At 44.1% G+C, this 15,354-nt stretch overlaps 1 protein-coding gene across 1 annotated transcript in view; it reads right to left on the bottom strand.

Moving 5' to 3' along the window:
* Window positions 1–15,354, bottom strand: part of Nr5a2 (nuclear receptor subfamily 5 group A member 2) — a 132,527-nt gene that overhangs the window by 51,053 nt on the left and 66,120 nt on the right. Inside the window, exon 7 of the mRNA XM_059280192.1 lies at window positions 1,327–1,446. Within this exon, the coding sequence (XP_059136175.1) occupies window positions 1,327–1,446 (120 nt within the window). The remainder of the gene's footprint in view (window positions 1–1,326; window positions 1,447–15,354) is intronic.

The following is a 15,354-nucleotide window of genomic DNA, read 5'->3' as shown; positions in this document are numbered from 1 at the left end:
GCTCTGAAATGGTGCTTGCTTTTAATTTGATTGGGAAATGTGATTTATTAATAATACGGCAAATGGTGTGAAGACAGCCTTTCATTTTCAAATCTGCACTGCTGTGGTTTCACAGTGCATAAACATTTATGACTGGACGTAAAAGGTGCCTGCGTGCCGGAGTCACCCTGGCTGAACGACAGATGCAGTGGTGCCCTGAATAGCTATGACGGAATGGACTAAAGAACTCACAGGGTACCCTGAGTTTATATTACCAATCAATCCATCATTTGCAGGGAAAAGAGTATAAAACTAGAAGAATTTACCCAAACCCTACAAAGTTGGAATTAAGCCCATTGTCCTCCCTTTCCATAGATGTCTACACAGCAGTCTCTGCTTTCCCATGTGATGCTCAAATGTCACCTTCTCCATAAGGACAAACAACTGTCCTGTTGAAACTGTAATTCTTAGGCCCCACTGAAGCACGTATCCATGAGTATGTGCTCACTCCTTTCCCTTCTATTTCTTCTTTATTCCTTTGCTCCGATATACCACAGGTTTGTGCGTGAGGTTATTATTGTCAACCTCACGCTACAACCTTAAGTTCCAAAAGGACAGGAAATATTTTTCTGTTTTACTCCCTAATGTACACCAGTGCCTCAGAATCGTGACCAGCGCACAGCCCGGCACCCAGGAAGTATGGATTCACCAAATATCAATTCCGAAACCACTCTAACTCCACAGCAATTTTCCTTTCTTGAAAACTGGCACTCCTGTCCCTTCTCATGTGCCAGCCTCTAGGCCAGCTATTTTGACTCTATGTGACATTTAAGTTAGACTCTTCCACTGACATCTTTCCAAAATAGCAAAGATTCTGGGGCTGCGTGGATAGCTCAAGAGTGGTGACACTTGCCTAACATGCACAAGACTCTGAGTTTTATCTTTAACACAACCATCACCATCATAATCCTCATCATCATCACCACCGAACAATAAGGACTCTGCAGTTTATAAAGGAATGAAACTGGCGAGCTAACATACAGATGTGGTGTATCCATGCAGACACTAAGGAGGAAAAGAACCCACTATTCAAAATTCTGAATTTGATTAGCTGTAAGTTCTGACCGCATACAGGACTTCCCATCCTGCAGACTGGCAACAGGAAGCTGTTGATTCTGTTTCTTTTCCGAGATTATATCAGAGCAGGAACTGAGTACCAGGAGTCATCATTTCTCAGTTATTTGCAGCCAACCTCCCCTTTCAAAGCACGAGAATGCTTCTGACCTAGGTTCCTGCCACTCTCAATGTGCTTAGTAACGAGGTTTTGGTTTTCATCTGGATACTCACTTGTTGCCCAGTAATCAGCAAGAGGGACCCTTCCTTCCCATGTACCACTTGCCGGTAAATGTGATCCAGGATCAAGAGCTCACTCCAGCAGTTCTGAAGCAGCTTCATTTGGTCATCAACCTGCCATTGGAAAACAAGAGTGTGTTATTTGCTACCTTTGTGGTTTCGCATAATTTTCCACGCAAGAAAAACCAATAAGCAAGGAAGTCCCTGTCAAGGACCACTCAGATAGAGATGCTCAGTGTTGACATTGCTGCTCCCGGAAAACACTATTTTTATTTAGACAAATACTTCAGAGTATAAACTAAGTATTTATAATCAGTGCTCACATATGTAAAAGTTACACATCATAGCTGGCTGCCAAACAGAAAGAAAATTGACAGGGTAGCCTGAGGGATTTCTGGGGTAGAGGAACAGTGGCCAAATTAATCATGAGTGTTAAACTATAATTCTTTTTTTTTTTAATTTAATTTTTTTTTTCCGAGACAGGGTTTCTCTGTGTAGCTTTGCGCCTTTCCTGGAACTCACTTGGTAGCCCAGGCTGGCCTTGAACTCACAGAGATCCTCCTGCCTCTGCTTCCCGAGTGCTGGGATTAAAGGCGTGTGCCACCACCGCCCGGCCTTAATTTTTTAAAATGTAGTCTATGTATCTTTTACATCATGTATCTTGATCCCATTCATGCCTGTCCCTTTGAATCTGCCTTCCATCCATGTGCCACTCCCTGCCACCATAAAGCAAAATTCAAGAGAAAAAAAAAAAAGGAAGAAAATAAAATGAAAAAAAAATTTTTTAAAGGAATTAAAAATCTTACAATGGAACCGAGCCTGGTGGCACACGCCTTTAATCCCAGCAATCCAGAGACAGAGGCAGAGGCAGGAGGGTCTCTATGAGTTTGAGGCCAGCCTGTTCTACAAAACAAGTTCCAGGACAGCCAGGACTCTTGTTACACAGAGAAACCTGTCTCAACAAAACAAAACAAACAAATGAAAATCTTGTCATGAGATGTTGCAGTGTAACCCAACAAGTCGCGCCATATACCCCTTTGTCCATACATAACTACTTATAACTGTTCGCTGCAGAGAGTCATTGGTCTGGTTCAAGGCTCCTGGTCTCTCTATACAATCAGTACTGGGCCCTTTCTGGACATCCCACTGGCACCCTGCATTGTGGAGATCCTGCAGCTTTGGGTCTGCAGGTCAGGTCCCTTCATGTGCTCCAGCAGATCATAGACAAGGTGGATGATGGGGCAGACCAAGTCATAACCCTGGGTCTGGGCAGCTGTAGAATTGGTCTGCCAGATGGGAAATGGGGGACAGCTCTCCCATGGTCACAGTGTTGGGGCTGGCTCACCCAAACCTGCGCTAAGTGTTGGCTCTCCTGTGCTGCCCTGGTGTGGTGCAGGGCCTGCTCTCCTGAGTGTTAACTATAATTGTTAATGGTGCGAGACTCCCAAGAGAAGGATCACCAAGGCTATTCTTGTCTGCGACTCCAGAACTTGAAACATTTGGGCCAGCCTCAACTACACAGCACATAGGAAGCCAGCCAGGGCTACAGCAGCGCCTGTCTCAAAATAAAAACAAATGTCCTGTACTAAAGCTTATTTTTTCCCCACAAATCCTCCAAGTACCAGTTTCATTTTGGGTAAAGGATGGCTGTGAAGATGAAAACGGGTAAAGTGCTGGGTCACAATGGGCATTTCATACACGTCCCATCTTACCCTCCAGAGAATTGTATTATTCATGACAAAAACATTTATCTCATGTACTGTCTACATATCTATGATCTAAATGTGGAGAGAATCCATCTGGCATCACAACTGTTCCTGACACTGAATTCCTTCTTTTGTAACAATGTGTACCAAACAAATCCCTGGTGTGTCTAAATGCAAGATCCTCATGCCACCCATATACTAGCATATGGCGGGGAATGCTTTAAGGAGTGTCTTAAGAGTTTCTACTGCTGTGATAAAATGGTAAAAAGCATCTGAGGGAGGAAAGCGTTTATATCCGTTTACATTGCCACAACTGAGGGAAGTCAGGACAGGAAACCAAACAAGGCAGGAACCTGGAGGCAGGAGCTGATGCAGATGCCAAGGAGGAGTGCTGCTTACTGGCTTGTTCCCCATGGTTTACTCAGCCTGCTTTCTTATAGCATTAGCATCCCAGGACCACCAGCCCTGAGGTAGCACCACTCACAAAGGAATGGGCCCTCCTTCCTCAATCACTACTTACGAAAATGCCCTAGACTCTAGAGCTTAGAAGCTTGCCTATAGGCACGAAGGCATTTTCTCAGTTGAGGTTCCCTCCTCTCAAGTTGACACGGTAACTACCCAGCACAAAGAGTTTCATGTGTTAGTTTAGCTTTTGATTCCCCAAACCCGCTTTGGAAGTTAGCCAAATTGGTACCGTTCTGCTCCATTTTCAGATGGTACAATGAGGTCTTGGGGGGGATGTGTTCTTTCTTCCTCCCCAAATCTAGTTGTCTCCCGATTAGACCAAAAGGTGTATGAAAAGTCTGTACATGAAACCCTCTGCGCAGGTGCGAGGCCGGCCCTGGGTTCTGTCTTCAGTACCATGTGCTCCCTAACCTCCAAATCCCAACTGCACAGACTGAAGCTAACACTGAGCTGGCGATGTTGCAGAAGCCCTCCATCAGAAAAAAGGGATGCCATGAAGCATTCTGTTTGTGTTTTCAGGATTAGGATTTGAGAACCCAGGACCTGAGGCAAATGCTTTACTACTGAGCAAGCCCAAGTGGCTATTTGTGAGTCAATTACTCGGTGGGACTAAGTGTGTCGGGCTCTGGGATAAATGAGGTCAGCCTTCGTGGAAATCACTTGCTTGGCCCAACACCCAGGAGAGCACCTGACAGTGGAGTTCTCTTCCTTCTTTAGAGGCCTTCTCTAGAGTGCTGTGTGGTGCTGGGAGGGGAGGGGCGGGTGGGCGAGCGGCTGGGTACTTGAGGATAAAGTACCAAGGGTTGCCTGCAGGTGAGGCACTGCATCCTGATGACCGAGCAAGAGCCATGTCATTGCACCCAGGGCAGATGGCAGTTCTCTCTCTCTCTCTCGGATGCTAAGGGTGATTTCAGAGCAAAGTGCAGGCTGCTCCTCCGGGTTTTATTGCGCCCTCATACGCTATCAGCATCTCATTGCAAATTTATCAGTCTGCAATGGTAATTTGGCTCCGTTCATTTTTAAAAATGTGATATGAAGCTTTAGTTAGTTAGTTAGCACTCTTTTCAGGGAAGCCCAAAAACTGGACTTTGAGATCGTCTTTCCAACAAGGGCCGCACAGGAGAACATTGGACAGAACTTCCAGGAGGCGAGGCCAGGCAGACCTCCAAAGTCCGCCTGTGGGTACAGAATGGGGATTCTGGCTTGAGAATCCAGTGATACAGCAAGAAAAGTTAGCGTGACAGAGCACGCCTCTAATCCCAGCACTTGGGAGGCAGAGGCGGGTGGATCTGTGAGTTCAAGCCCAGCCTGGCATGAGTTCTAGGTCAGCCAGAGCTACATTGTGAGATCCTGTACTACTCTTCCAGGATTCACAGAAACCATGTCAGGTGGCTCACAACTACCATGATACTCAAGTTCTGGGAAATCTGACTACAGATCTAACTCCTCTGGCCTCTCTGGGTATCTGCATTCACATATAGATGCCTATACATACACATAATTAAAAATTTTTTAATCAAAAAAATCTTTTAAATAATGAAAGAGTAAGTAAAGGGCGACTGTCGTGGTGATGAAGGAAGATGAGTGGGCATTAAGAAGCATGTTTTCTGGTAACCCCCTTCATTTTCATTTGATGATCACCTGTTTTTCACATAACATAGAGACACGGTTACTGAAACAGAGCTTGCCATAGTGACTGCACAGCGAAACTCTAGCACAGAACTCTAACGTTCCCTAGTCCTTTAGAATGTTGAGGCACATGTTCAAGCCTGCTCCGTTCCATCCCAGCCCCAGCCCCCCGACCCCTACATCTTTGGAAATGAAAGAAATAGGTGAGTGTCTACTTCTACAATTCATGTTATTTTGATTTTCCTTTTGTTTTAAAAGCTGTGCTGATCATGACAGCATTTATTCCCATAACTTGTCTGTTTCACAATGAATCTGTTTGTCTGTCCTCCTCACAAGAGGCACATGATGCTTTTTAAATGAAGAACAAATGCCTGAATCACTTCCACCTCTGGTCATCACTTTCTCCCTGTGTATTCCAGTTAGCCAGACCTGAGGGGCAAGCGAGTGTCCCCTTTGGCCCTTGTAAAAGAAATGACAGTTTTTGCATACAGTGACCAGCCACATTGTGGCTGGCCCTCGGAGCAGGCCCTCGGTAAGGATTTCTGGACTGGTGATAATTTCAAGAGCCCTCCTCAACAACTGACCCTTTGTTTGAACATCCTCTGACCAAACACCAAAAGGGTATTTGAACACCTTTTACACCAATATTCTGTTGAATAATTGATTCTGTGATATTTTATGACATCTTGAAATTGGTGAGAGTTGAGGCTTTATGCTGCTCTGGATGACATCGCCTTCATGAGCACAGTGGATAAAGGGGGCTGGGAAAAGACGACGTCTTCTTATCTATCTCTAGATAACAAGTGTTGTCAGTTTGTAATATATTTGTGTATATAAATATGTATATATGTGTACATATATACACACACATATATGTACAGATATATACACATACATGTATGTATATTTAATTTTTATATATAATTTTTTTCTTTAGAAGAGATTCAAAGAAATGACTACCAGGAGCCAGAAGGAAAAAACTAACTTATTTTTTAAAAGGAAATTCTGCTAGCATTAATGCTGTAATGTTTAGGGTGGCATTTGGGGAGCCCAGGAGGAGGACCAATTAGCTATCAATCCCATTATAGAGCAAAACGTCTCACTAGTGGTTAGCAACAGCACCCCCATAAGCCTGGGTTATCTGCTGTAATAAAAGGAAGGGCTTATCTCAGAAACTAGTTACTCATCAGAGAAACTATTTATGCTGATATTCTAGATGAGGCTGTAAAGGAACACAAGTCTCATACAGCTACAAAGCATTGCTTCCCACAACACAGCCTGTTAATCATTAGAAGTGTGAGCATCCTCGTGCTGAGACAGGACCTGGCAATCCACCTGAAGAAAAACGTACAGATCTTTCTCAACTCCACATTCAAGCTATCAAGCCTTTTTGTCACCCGCCCTTAACTTTGAGCAGGTAAGAAACTGGATGAGCTGATGTTTCACTTTCCCTCTCGCAGAGAGTTTCTTTTGGTTTGGTTTGGGTTTCAGATTTGGTCATATCCTTTCCCTTTTACAAGTAAGTTCTCCCACATCCTCCCCAGCTCCCTACCCAATCAAGTTCTTGCACCTTCCACCTTCTCTCTTTAACGAAAAACAAACAAAACAGATAATACATATCCACCAAACCCCAAACCCAAGATATCACACCGTAACTACAACAACAAAACACAGAAAACCATAGAGTCCATTTCTCTTGGCTTACTACTCCTGCACACGGAGCCTGCCCTGGATTATGGTTGGCATATGCAGTGTCAATCAATTGGAGAAAACTGATTTCCCCTCTCCAAGCAGGTATCGGCTGAAAACAGCTTCTTGGATAGGGGTGGGACTTTGTGTCCCCCTTTCTCCTTCTCAATTGCAGGGACTTTTATTAAACCATGAATCATCGTAGTTGAGCTTTAGAAAAGTAAGGAAGACGTTCGACTAAAATGGACAGGTGGATTAAAGTAGGCACCAGCCTATTTCTTGTTTCAGACCACCAACTTGGTGCGCAGGACCTATGTCTAAAATGGGAGTGGGGGTGTTGGATGAAGTGAGGGACAGATGACTAAGACACAATCTGTGCTTTTCAGAATTCATACTCTAGTGACAGAAGCAGACTGTCAACCAGATGCCCAAAGGCCCATTCTACCGGTACTCCAGGGTCACAGAAAACGGGGCATGCGCAGACTTAACTTTGTAGAATCTTATTATTTATTTATTCATTCATTCATTCATTCATTCATTCATTCATTCTTAACTTTCGGTTTGGGGGATGGGATCTCTCAATGTAGCCCTGGCTGTCCTGGAACTCACTATGTAGACCAGGCTGGCCTCAGATTTCTGGATCTGCCCACCTCTGCCACTTGAGTAAAGACATGTGCCGCCGTGCCCAGCACTTGTAGATTTAAAAAAACAAAACAAAAAAACCCAAAAACTCTCTACTCCTCTTATTCCCTTCAGTTAGAATAACTCCTGGATCCAAATGTAGTTTAAAAGTGAAAGAAAAGGAAAACACAGAAAACGGGGCTGATGCAATAGCTCAGGGGGTGTCAGCACCTGCTGCCAAGCTTAATGACCTGAGTTCAACCTCTGGGGCCCATGGCCCGAAGGAGGAGAGCAGAGGCCTGCCAATTGTCCTTTGATTCTACCCGCAAATCATTCCCCCCAAAATAAATAGATGTGAACACGCATACATGCATGTGCTACTATTTAAACATTCTGCATCACTACAAACAATGCCCGGGTACTATTTTTTTCCCCCTAGCAAAAAGCAAGCAAACAAAGCTCTGAAGGTGGGTCACCATTTCATTTTGCAGCTATGGTGATATGTCTATACGTATATTCAAAAGCAGTGAGAAGAAAAATCAAAACTCAAACTACCCGAAAGCCAACTTAACAAATTTCAGTAAGAACCTGCTTCAGGCAAGACAAGACACATGGCTCCCTTAATGGTTTAGTGTTTTATAAAGAACACAGATGACTTATCTGGAAACCCATATAGTAAACTGCTACAAAGTCCAAGAAAAAAAAATGACTTCACATTAACAATAATTAAACAAGCACTGGAACAATACTGAGCCAGAGAGCTAACAGTCAGTAAATCTCTAATCAGTTGCTGCAATGCGGATAGATTTACTTCCCCCTCCCAGATAAACGACGAGTCCAGCATGCTTCCAACTGTGTTGCTGCTGCTCACAATACAGGGAAGGACCTGGCTGGTCACATGTACCGAGTCTGGGCTACGTTGGCCCTTTCCATACTTCTCCAGTGGAGTGCCAAAGGATCTCCATCAAGCCTCCGGTGGAGGTGAACACTTCAAGGAGAGCAGAGGGCTTTAACTCCCTATCTGCCTCTTCCTTTTCATTCCCACAAGCCACCCGGGATGGGGAGTGAGTCTCCATCCATTCCCCAAGGTCAAGACCAAGAAATCCCCAGAATCTAGGACTGTGACAGTAGGCACATGTCTCTCTTTTGCTGGAATCCATCATACAGGTGGATATTAGAATCATCTGGGTTGTACATATTGTTGCTCTGGACTTGAACTTCTTCCCAATTCCCCGGACCCTCCTCTAAGGTGCTTCAGCACACCAGAGCGTGGGGACAGGTGGACACTGGGACAGTTATCAGTGGACAGGCTGATCTCCGCAGGATGGCAGCAGTAGCTAATGAGAGTTGCCTGTGATTGTGGCAATCAGCTCTGTTCATGTGGATGCGCCATCTTGTCTATGGCTCCAGTAATGATAAGCAGGATTTCTGGTAAGTCTCCTTCCTATCATCCCAGGTCACTGTAGCTCTCTCAGGGGCATCACCTGTTAGCTGCTGTCATCTCCCTGTGGGGACATTGGGCTATAGCGACTACCAGGAAACAAGGTGTCAAATTCTGTGCCAAGCTCTTATCCAGGCAGCTTTCTTTCCCTAATGAAAGGGCTTTGTGGACCAAAAGTTTTTTGTTTTTTGTTTTTTTTTGGAGGTGCTGGGTATTGGATTTAGAGTCTCGTGTATGCTATACAAGCTTTTTACCACTGAGCTATATTCTCAATCATTTCCACTGATTAATTGACCGATTAATCGATCAATTGATTGATGGATTAGTTGACACAGGGCCTACAAAGTTTCCCAGACATTCCTGAACTCACTCTGTAAGCTCATCTGGCTATTGAACATTAAGATCCCCTGCATCAGCCTCCCAATGAGGCTGAGATTAGACCTGTGTCACAAGACCCAGCTATGTTCTTACATTAAAAAATAAGCCAATAAGACAAAGCTTTACATCCGTGAACTCCGTAATCCCCACAGCACTTGGTAAGACGACTGAACATGATCCCTGTTTTGCTAATGGGGAAATTGAAGCACCAAAGTTATGTAATTTTTGCAATAGATTTGTGCTAAATTGAAAAGTTCGTGATCTTAGTGACCAGGAATATTAGTATAGCAGCACCTCTCCCAAGGATAATCACAAGTTCCCCAAGAAGTCATTAAAAAATCTGCTGCCTTCTGAAATCCTCCTCCCTGACCAGCTCCATCCATGCTGGTTACGCCTACACTCTCCTCTTGTAACAAGGTAACCTATCTATGTTGACTTTTGCCAAATTCTTAAACTGGGGATTGAAAACATGACGGTCTATAGACTTGGAAAATTAAAATATTGACAATAATCCTTTGTGAGAACAGAGTCAAAAAACAAAACAAAACAAAACAAATAAAAAAAAAAAAACCTTTCCCATGTGCAGCAACCCCATAACCTGAAATAAAGGATGTCACAGAGTACCTTTCCCTCTCCAGCTGCCCCCACCAGTGGTAATGGAGAGTGAAGGAGAGAAGAAGCCCTCAGGCAATGTCTAAGACATTGTCGGTGAACAGAAAACTAAGGAACACCATCCAGAGTCACTTGGTGTGGTATAGCATAGTCCTGGACCTCAGCATTGCCCCCCCCCCAAGGGGAGCATAGGGGATGTCAGGGTGGTATAGCACAGTCCTGAATCTCAGGATCCCCTAAGGGAAGCACAGCGAATACCCAACAGTGGACATTCACAATCATGAAGAGTCCTCAGCAAGCTCACTAGTCATCTAGGAAGGAAGTCGGGGGGGGGGGGGGGGTGTCTGAACTTGTCTGAGTGAACTTCTATCAAAGACGGTTAACTTTTCTTTAGTCCGTGCTCCCAAGGATCATCCAGACTGTCCATGAGTGCTGTCTGTGAGTGCCAATACCTTGTACCCAGGGACGTTAATGAAGCATTGCTTTCAGTAAAGTTGTGCTCCCTCCAGAGAGTAAATGTGAAGTACTAAGAGACACTAACTCCAAGTTTTATCGATAGGGCTGCAGAGAGTATGCAAATATTAAATATCACCATTCAGAAACACATATTCAAATCAGTTATTATAGGGGAATGCCTATAATTCCAGCTCTCCAGAGGCTTGTCTAAAGTTCAGCCTGGGCTACATAGCGACATCCTTTCTCAAAATCTCTGCATGAGCCGGGCGGTGGTGGCGCACGCCTTTAATCCCAGCACTCGGGAGGCAGAGCCAGGCAGATCTCTGTGAGTTCGAGGCCAGCCTGGTCTCCAAAGCGAGTTCCAGGAAAGGCGCAAAGCTACACAGAGAAACCCTGTCTCGAAAAACAAAAAAACAAAAACAAAAAACAAAAAAATCTCTGCATGAAAGCTGAGAAGATATCTTAGTGGTTAAGAGCACTGGCCTGGGTTCAGTTCCCAGCACCCACATGGTGGCTCACAACCATCTGTAACTCCAGATCCTAAGGATTCTGATGCCCTTTGCTGACCTCCTTGGCCACCAGGCATGCAAGTGGTGCACAACCATACATACAAGCAAAATACCTATACACTTAAGTTATTTTTAAAAACTCACGAGGGGCTGGAGAGATGACTCAGTAGTTAAGAGCACTGGGTGCTCTTCCAGAGGACCCGGGTTCAATTCCACACACCCACATGACAGCTCACAACTGTCTGTAATTCAATTTCCAGGAGATCTGACACCCTTACAGATAGACATGCAGGCAAAACACCAATGCACATAAAATTTTAAAAAATCATTTAAAAATGCATATAAAAACACTCACTCATGTGCATATATGTGTATGTGTGTGTGTACACGTGCACATGTGTGCACACCCACACACACACTCTTAAAACTCCATTTTCTGCCAAGCCCCTGATGCTTTGACAGTGGTTCTCAATCTTCCTAATGCTGTGATGCTTTAATCAAATTCCTCATGCTGTGATGATCCCCAAACATGAAATTATTACTACTCCATACCTATAATTTTGCTACTGTTATGACCGCAATGTAAATATTTGATCTGTATCTTCAACAGTGAGGCTGAGGACCACTGTTCCATGGGAATGGTATTAAAGATTTTTTAAAAATAGGGACTAGTTAGTGGGGCTGGAGAGATGGCTCAGTGGTTAAAAACACCGGCTGCTCTTCCAGAGGTCCAGGGTTCAATTCCTAGTATTCATATGGCAGCTCACAACCACCTACAGTTGTGTATGAGCCAATTCCCTCTTCTGGTGTGAAGACATATATATGCAGACAAAACACTCATATACTTAAATTGAATCTTAAAAAAAAGATAGGGACTAGTTAACCTAAAACCACTATCATATCAGATTATAAACACATTCCCAATCAGCAATAAAACTAAACAGCATATTCTGGGTACCCTGAAGACTTCATGAATACGTGACCTGGTTTGGTCCCCCACCTCCACCTCTACCCCCCAGTCAGTTTCTCTTTGTGGCCCTAGCTGTCTTGGAACTCAATTTGTGAACCAGGTCTTATGTTAAGAACTTAAAAAGAATAGATGAAATAAGAACTGGTCTGGTCAACTAGTGTACAAAACAGTGTGTGAACGAACCCGTGGCCAAGGAGCTCAAGTCAGGGCTGTGACTTTTGACAAAGAACCCAGAGCTGAACTCCAGCTGTGTTTAGTCAATGTTTCCCCCAAACGAGATGCACGTAAACAAGGGACAAACACATAACAGGACCTTACACAGCACAGGTACAGTACCGTCTAAATCAAGAAAAGGAGGAAAAGAATTGAGATGCTAAGTGAAATAACAGGGAAAGTTCAGGTGATGGATATAGTAGATGGATATCAAATACCCTGTGGAGCTTTTCCTTGCTTAGGCATAATGACATTGGTGGCTACTACCAATTCTCCTATTCGTCAGTTTAGAAATCCCCTGTGTGTAATTAAAGCATGTCTCCATTGAAGGAGACATGCTGGCTAGTTTTATGTCACTTTGACACAAGCTAGAGTCATTTTGGGAAAAGGAGCCTCAGTTGAGAAAACGGACCCACTAGACTGACCTATGGACAAGCCTGTGGTGCATTTTCTTGACTGATGATTGGTGTGAGAGGGCCCAGCTCACTGTGGGCAGTGCCACCCCTGGCTGGCAGTCTTGGGTGCTGTAAGAAGGCAGGCTGAGAAAGCCATGAAAGGAAGCTGGCAGCAGCACTTCTCCATGGCCTCTGCTTCAGGTCCTGCCTTGAGTTCCTGCCCTGGCTTCCTTGTATGATGGACTAAAAGCTGACATAAACTCTTTCTTCCTCAAGTGGCCTTAAAAAATTATTTTTAATTGAAATAGAATTACCTTACTTCTCTCTCTCCAGCTACTCCCCGTTACCCTGGCTGGATTCCCTTCTCATGAAGCCCACTCCAGCTGACAGTCTTTCTTTTTTATTACATGCATGTGTATGTATGTGGATACAGAGACACACACCAACCTGCTCATCCATCCTTATGGTTTGTGTAACTATGGTTTCGGGGCTGACTCTCATGTACTGGATAACCAATACAGGGGCTCATCCCTAGGAGAGGCTGATTTTCCTTCTCTAAACATCCTTACTTGCCTCTCGTTCTTTGTCTAGGTGTGGAATCCATGAACATTTCCCTCTTTCATGTCAGCCCGTCCATTTATATTGTCACATTCCAAAACAAAACTGGACACAATGCAGAGCTCAACGGATCACAGGGCACACATTCCCAATGGATACGTCAGTGTCATCTCGCCTGCATTTTATGGCTTAGGGAACATCTGGGAAGGAGGGTCAGAAACATTGTAGGAGCGAGAACATCAGATATCAGCAAGTCTGCTTTGAAACAGTCTCTCCTAAGAATGACTGCATAAACCCAAGTTGCTTTTTTGGCCATGGTGTTTTATCACAGCAATAGAAATCCTAAGAAGATGATGTATTTTCTGTTGGCTTCCTTACAAGGTCAAGAAAGGATTTGTGAATATGGTGACATCTTCATAATCAGGTAATGAAGTTATGCCTGCAGTTCTCCCTTCTAGTCACTGTCTTAACAATAAGCATGCCACCAGGCAGGGGAGAATTCCAGGGATGTGACAAGCCCATCATGTAGCATCTTAGATTAATCATGAATGGAAGAAAGTTCCGGCTGTTCCATTCTTTGTGAAACAGAAAAACACAGTTGAGGTCCTTGAGATGACAAGGTGGAGGAGAAAGAGACAAGACGGGTGATATTCTACAGAGCATACTCTGTGCCCTCTACAGTCACTTAATTGTCCTTTCTAGAATGCATTGCAGTCTTTAAAAAAAGTGTTGAGAGGCTAACGTGTCCTTGGTCCCTTTCGGCTAGCTGCTTCAATCAGGCAGTTAGCCAAAAAAAAGGGGGGGGGGACCCAGTGGCCTAAATATCTCTTGCCAAAAACACAACTAAAATTGGGACAGAAGTGAAGCCACAGTCCCTAGGGACTATTCTGTGATGGGAATTCTCTGGGCACAAAAATTCCTAGGAGAATTTTCCTTTCAAGTTCCCCAGGAATACACAACAGGATCTGTCCCTTCACGTTACTCAAATTCCTCTTTCAGGTCACCACAGTGCCAAATGTGGGCTTGCTCTGTGTCTTCAGAGACTCCCAGAGATGGATGGGTTCACAGAAGAGCCTGGCATCGGCCAAGAGCTCCAGGGTTGGAAGTTGGATCTCAAGGTGTCAAAAGGTCATTTCTAGGTAAACCAAACAATTTTTGCTTTGCTAAAAGTTTTTCAACAGGGTGTATCTAGAAATATCTATCCTGGTACTCTAAACATAGCACACTAATGCTAAACAGTTCCCATGAAAACTCCCTGTGACTGGCAGTATGCATGGCCTCCCCCAACACTTACCGCTCAGATTGAGTGTTGACCTGCAATCTTCTATGCTGAGTCATACCCTGCTCCTAGTCCTTCGTCATAGTTTGTGCTTAACTAGTATTTACTTGCTCATACCAAAAGGATCCAGGAACTACCTTTGGGTCAATGATGTCGTTTTGCAGAAGAAATTCAGGATGGGTGGGCTATAATTTCAGTACATTGACTACAGGTGCATGAAACAGCAGAGGAATGTGGGCATCCCACCCGAGTGCAATTTAACTACACTAGTCATAGAGAAATAAAGAGCAGCCTTCTTGTTTTTAGCCTTAAAACTCTTAACTGTTACAGTTGGGGTCTTACATGTTCCTCAGAGACTCCTGGGATAAAGGTTTGGTTCATACCTGATGGTGCCATTGGGTAGTGATGGGACCTTTGTGGGGTGGGACCTAATGGAAGGATGTCACTATCCCTTGAAGGAGTTGTTCAGCTGGCCCTCCCCATTATCATAGGTGGACAGTCTCCTCCACTGTAAGCTCCCATAGTTCTAGGTACCATCACCTTGCCAAAGGTCCAAAGGTGAATAGGCTTGACCCCAATTCTAACCTCTGAGAGCCAAATAATGAGCCAAAATAAATGTTTCTTCCTACTGAGTGCATTGTATGGGGTATTTTGTCTCAGTGATAGAAGGCTGACTAAAAATGTTCCAAGTTACTTCCCACAAGGAAATACGTTAACAGTGATATAATTTCTCTATTTCAAACGTAGACATTTATGGTTTGGGAAATAGAGACCTTTGGAAAGTTGCAAAAGCAGACACCAAATAACATGCTCTCCACCTGGGGGAGGACTGTGAAGGCAGCTGAGGATGGAGGACTGCTGTTTGCTTCATCCCACAGGGGTATGGCTTTATGCTCTGAAAGAGGATGGGAGTTTTCCTTGGAACGGCAGCATGAAAATGCAGAAACTGCCCGAGATAAAAGGATACACGGTCTATTTCTGAAAAACCAAAACTTAATTATGTGATTAAGTAACAAAGAGTTACTTGACTCTTGTCTCAATATTTTTAGTCAAGTAAGAACTTAATTTGACCCTGGAGTCTCTTTACTAGTAACTTACAAA

The sequence above is a fragment of the Peromyscus eremicus genome, chromosome 15 (assembly GCF_949786415.1).
Source record: "Peromyscus eremicus chromosome 15, PerEre_H2_v1, whole genome shotgun sequence".
NCBI classification, from domain to species: Eukaryota; Metazoa; Chordata; class Mammalia; order Rodentia; family Cricetidae; genus Peromyscus; species Peromyscus eremicus.
Note: the sequence above shows the minus strand (reverse complement) of the source record. Positions and strands in the feature narration are given on the sequence as shown.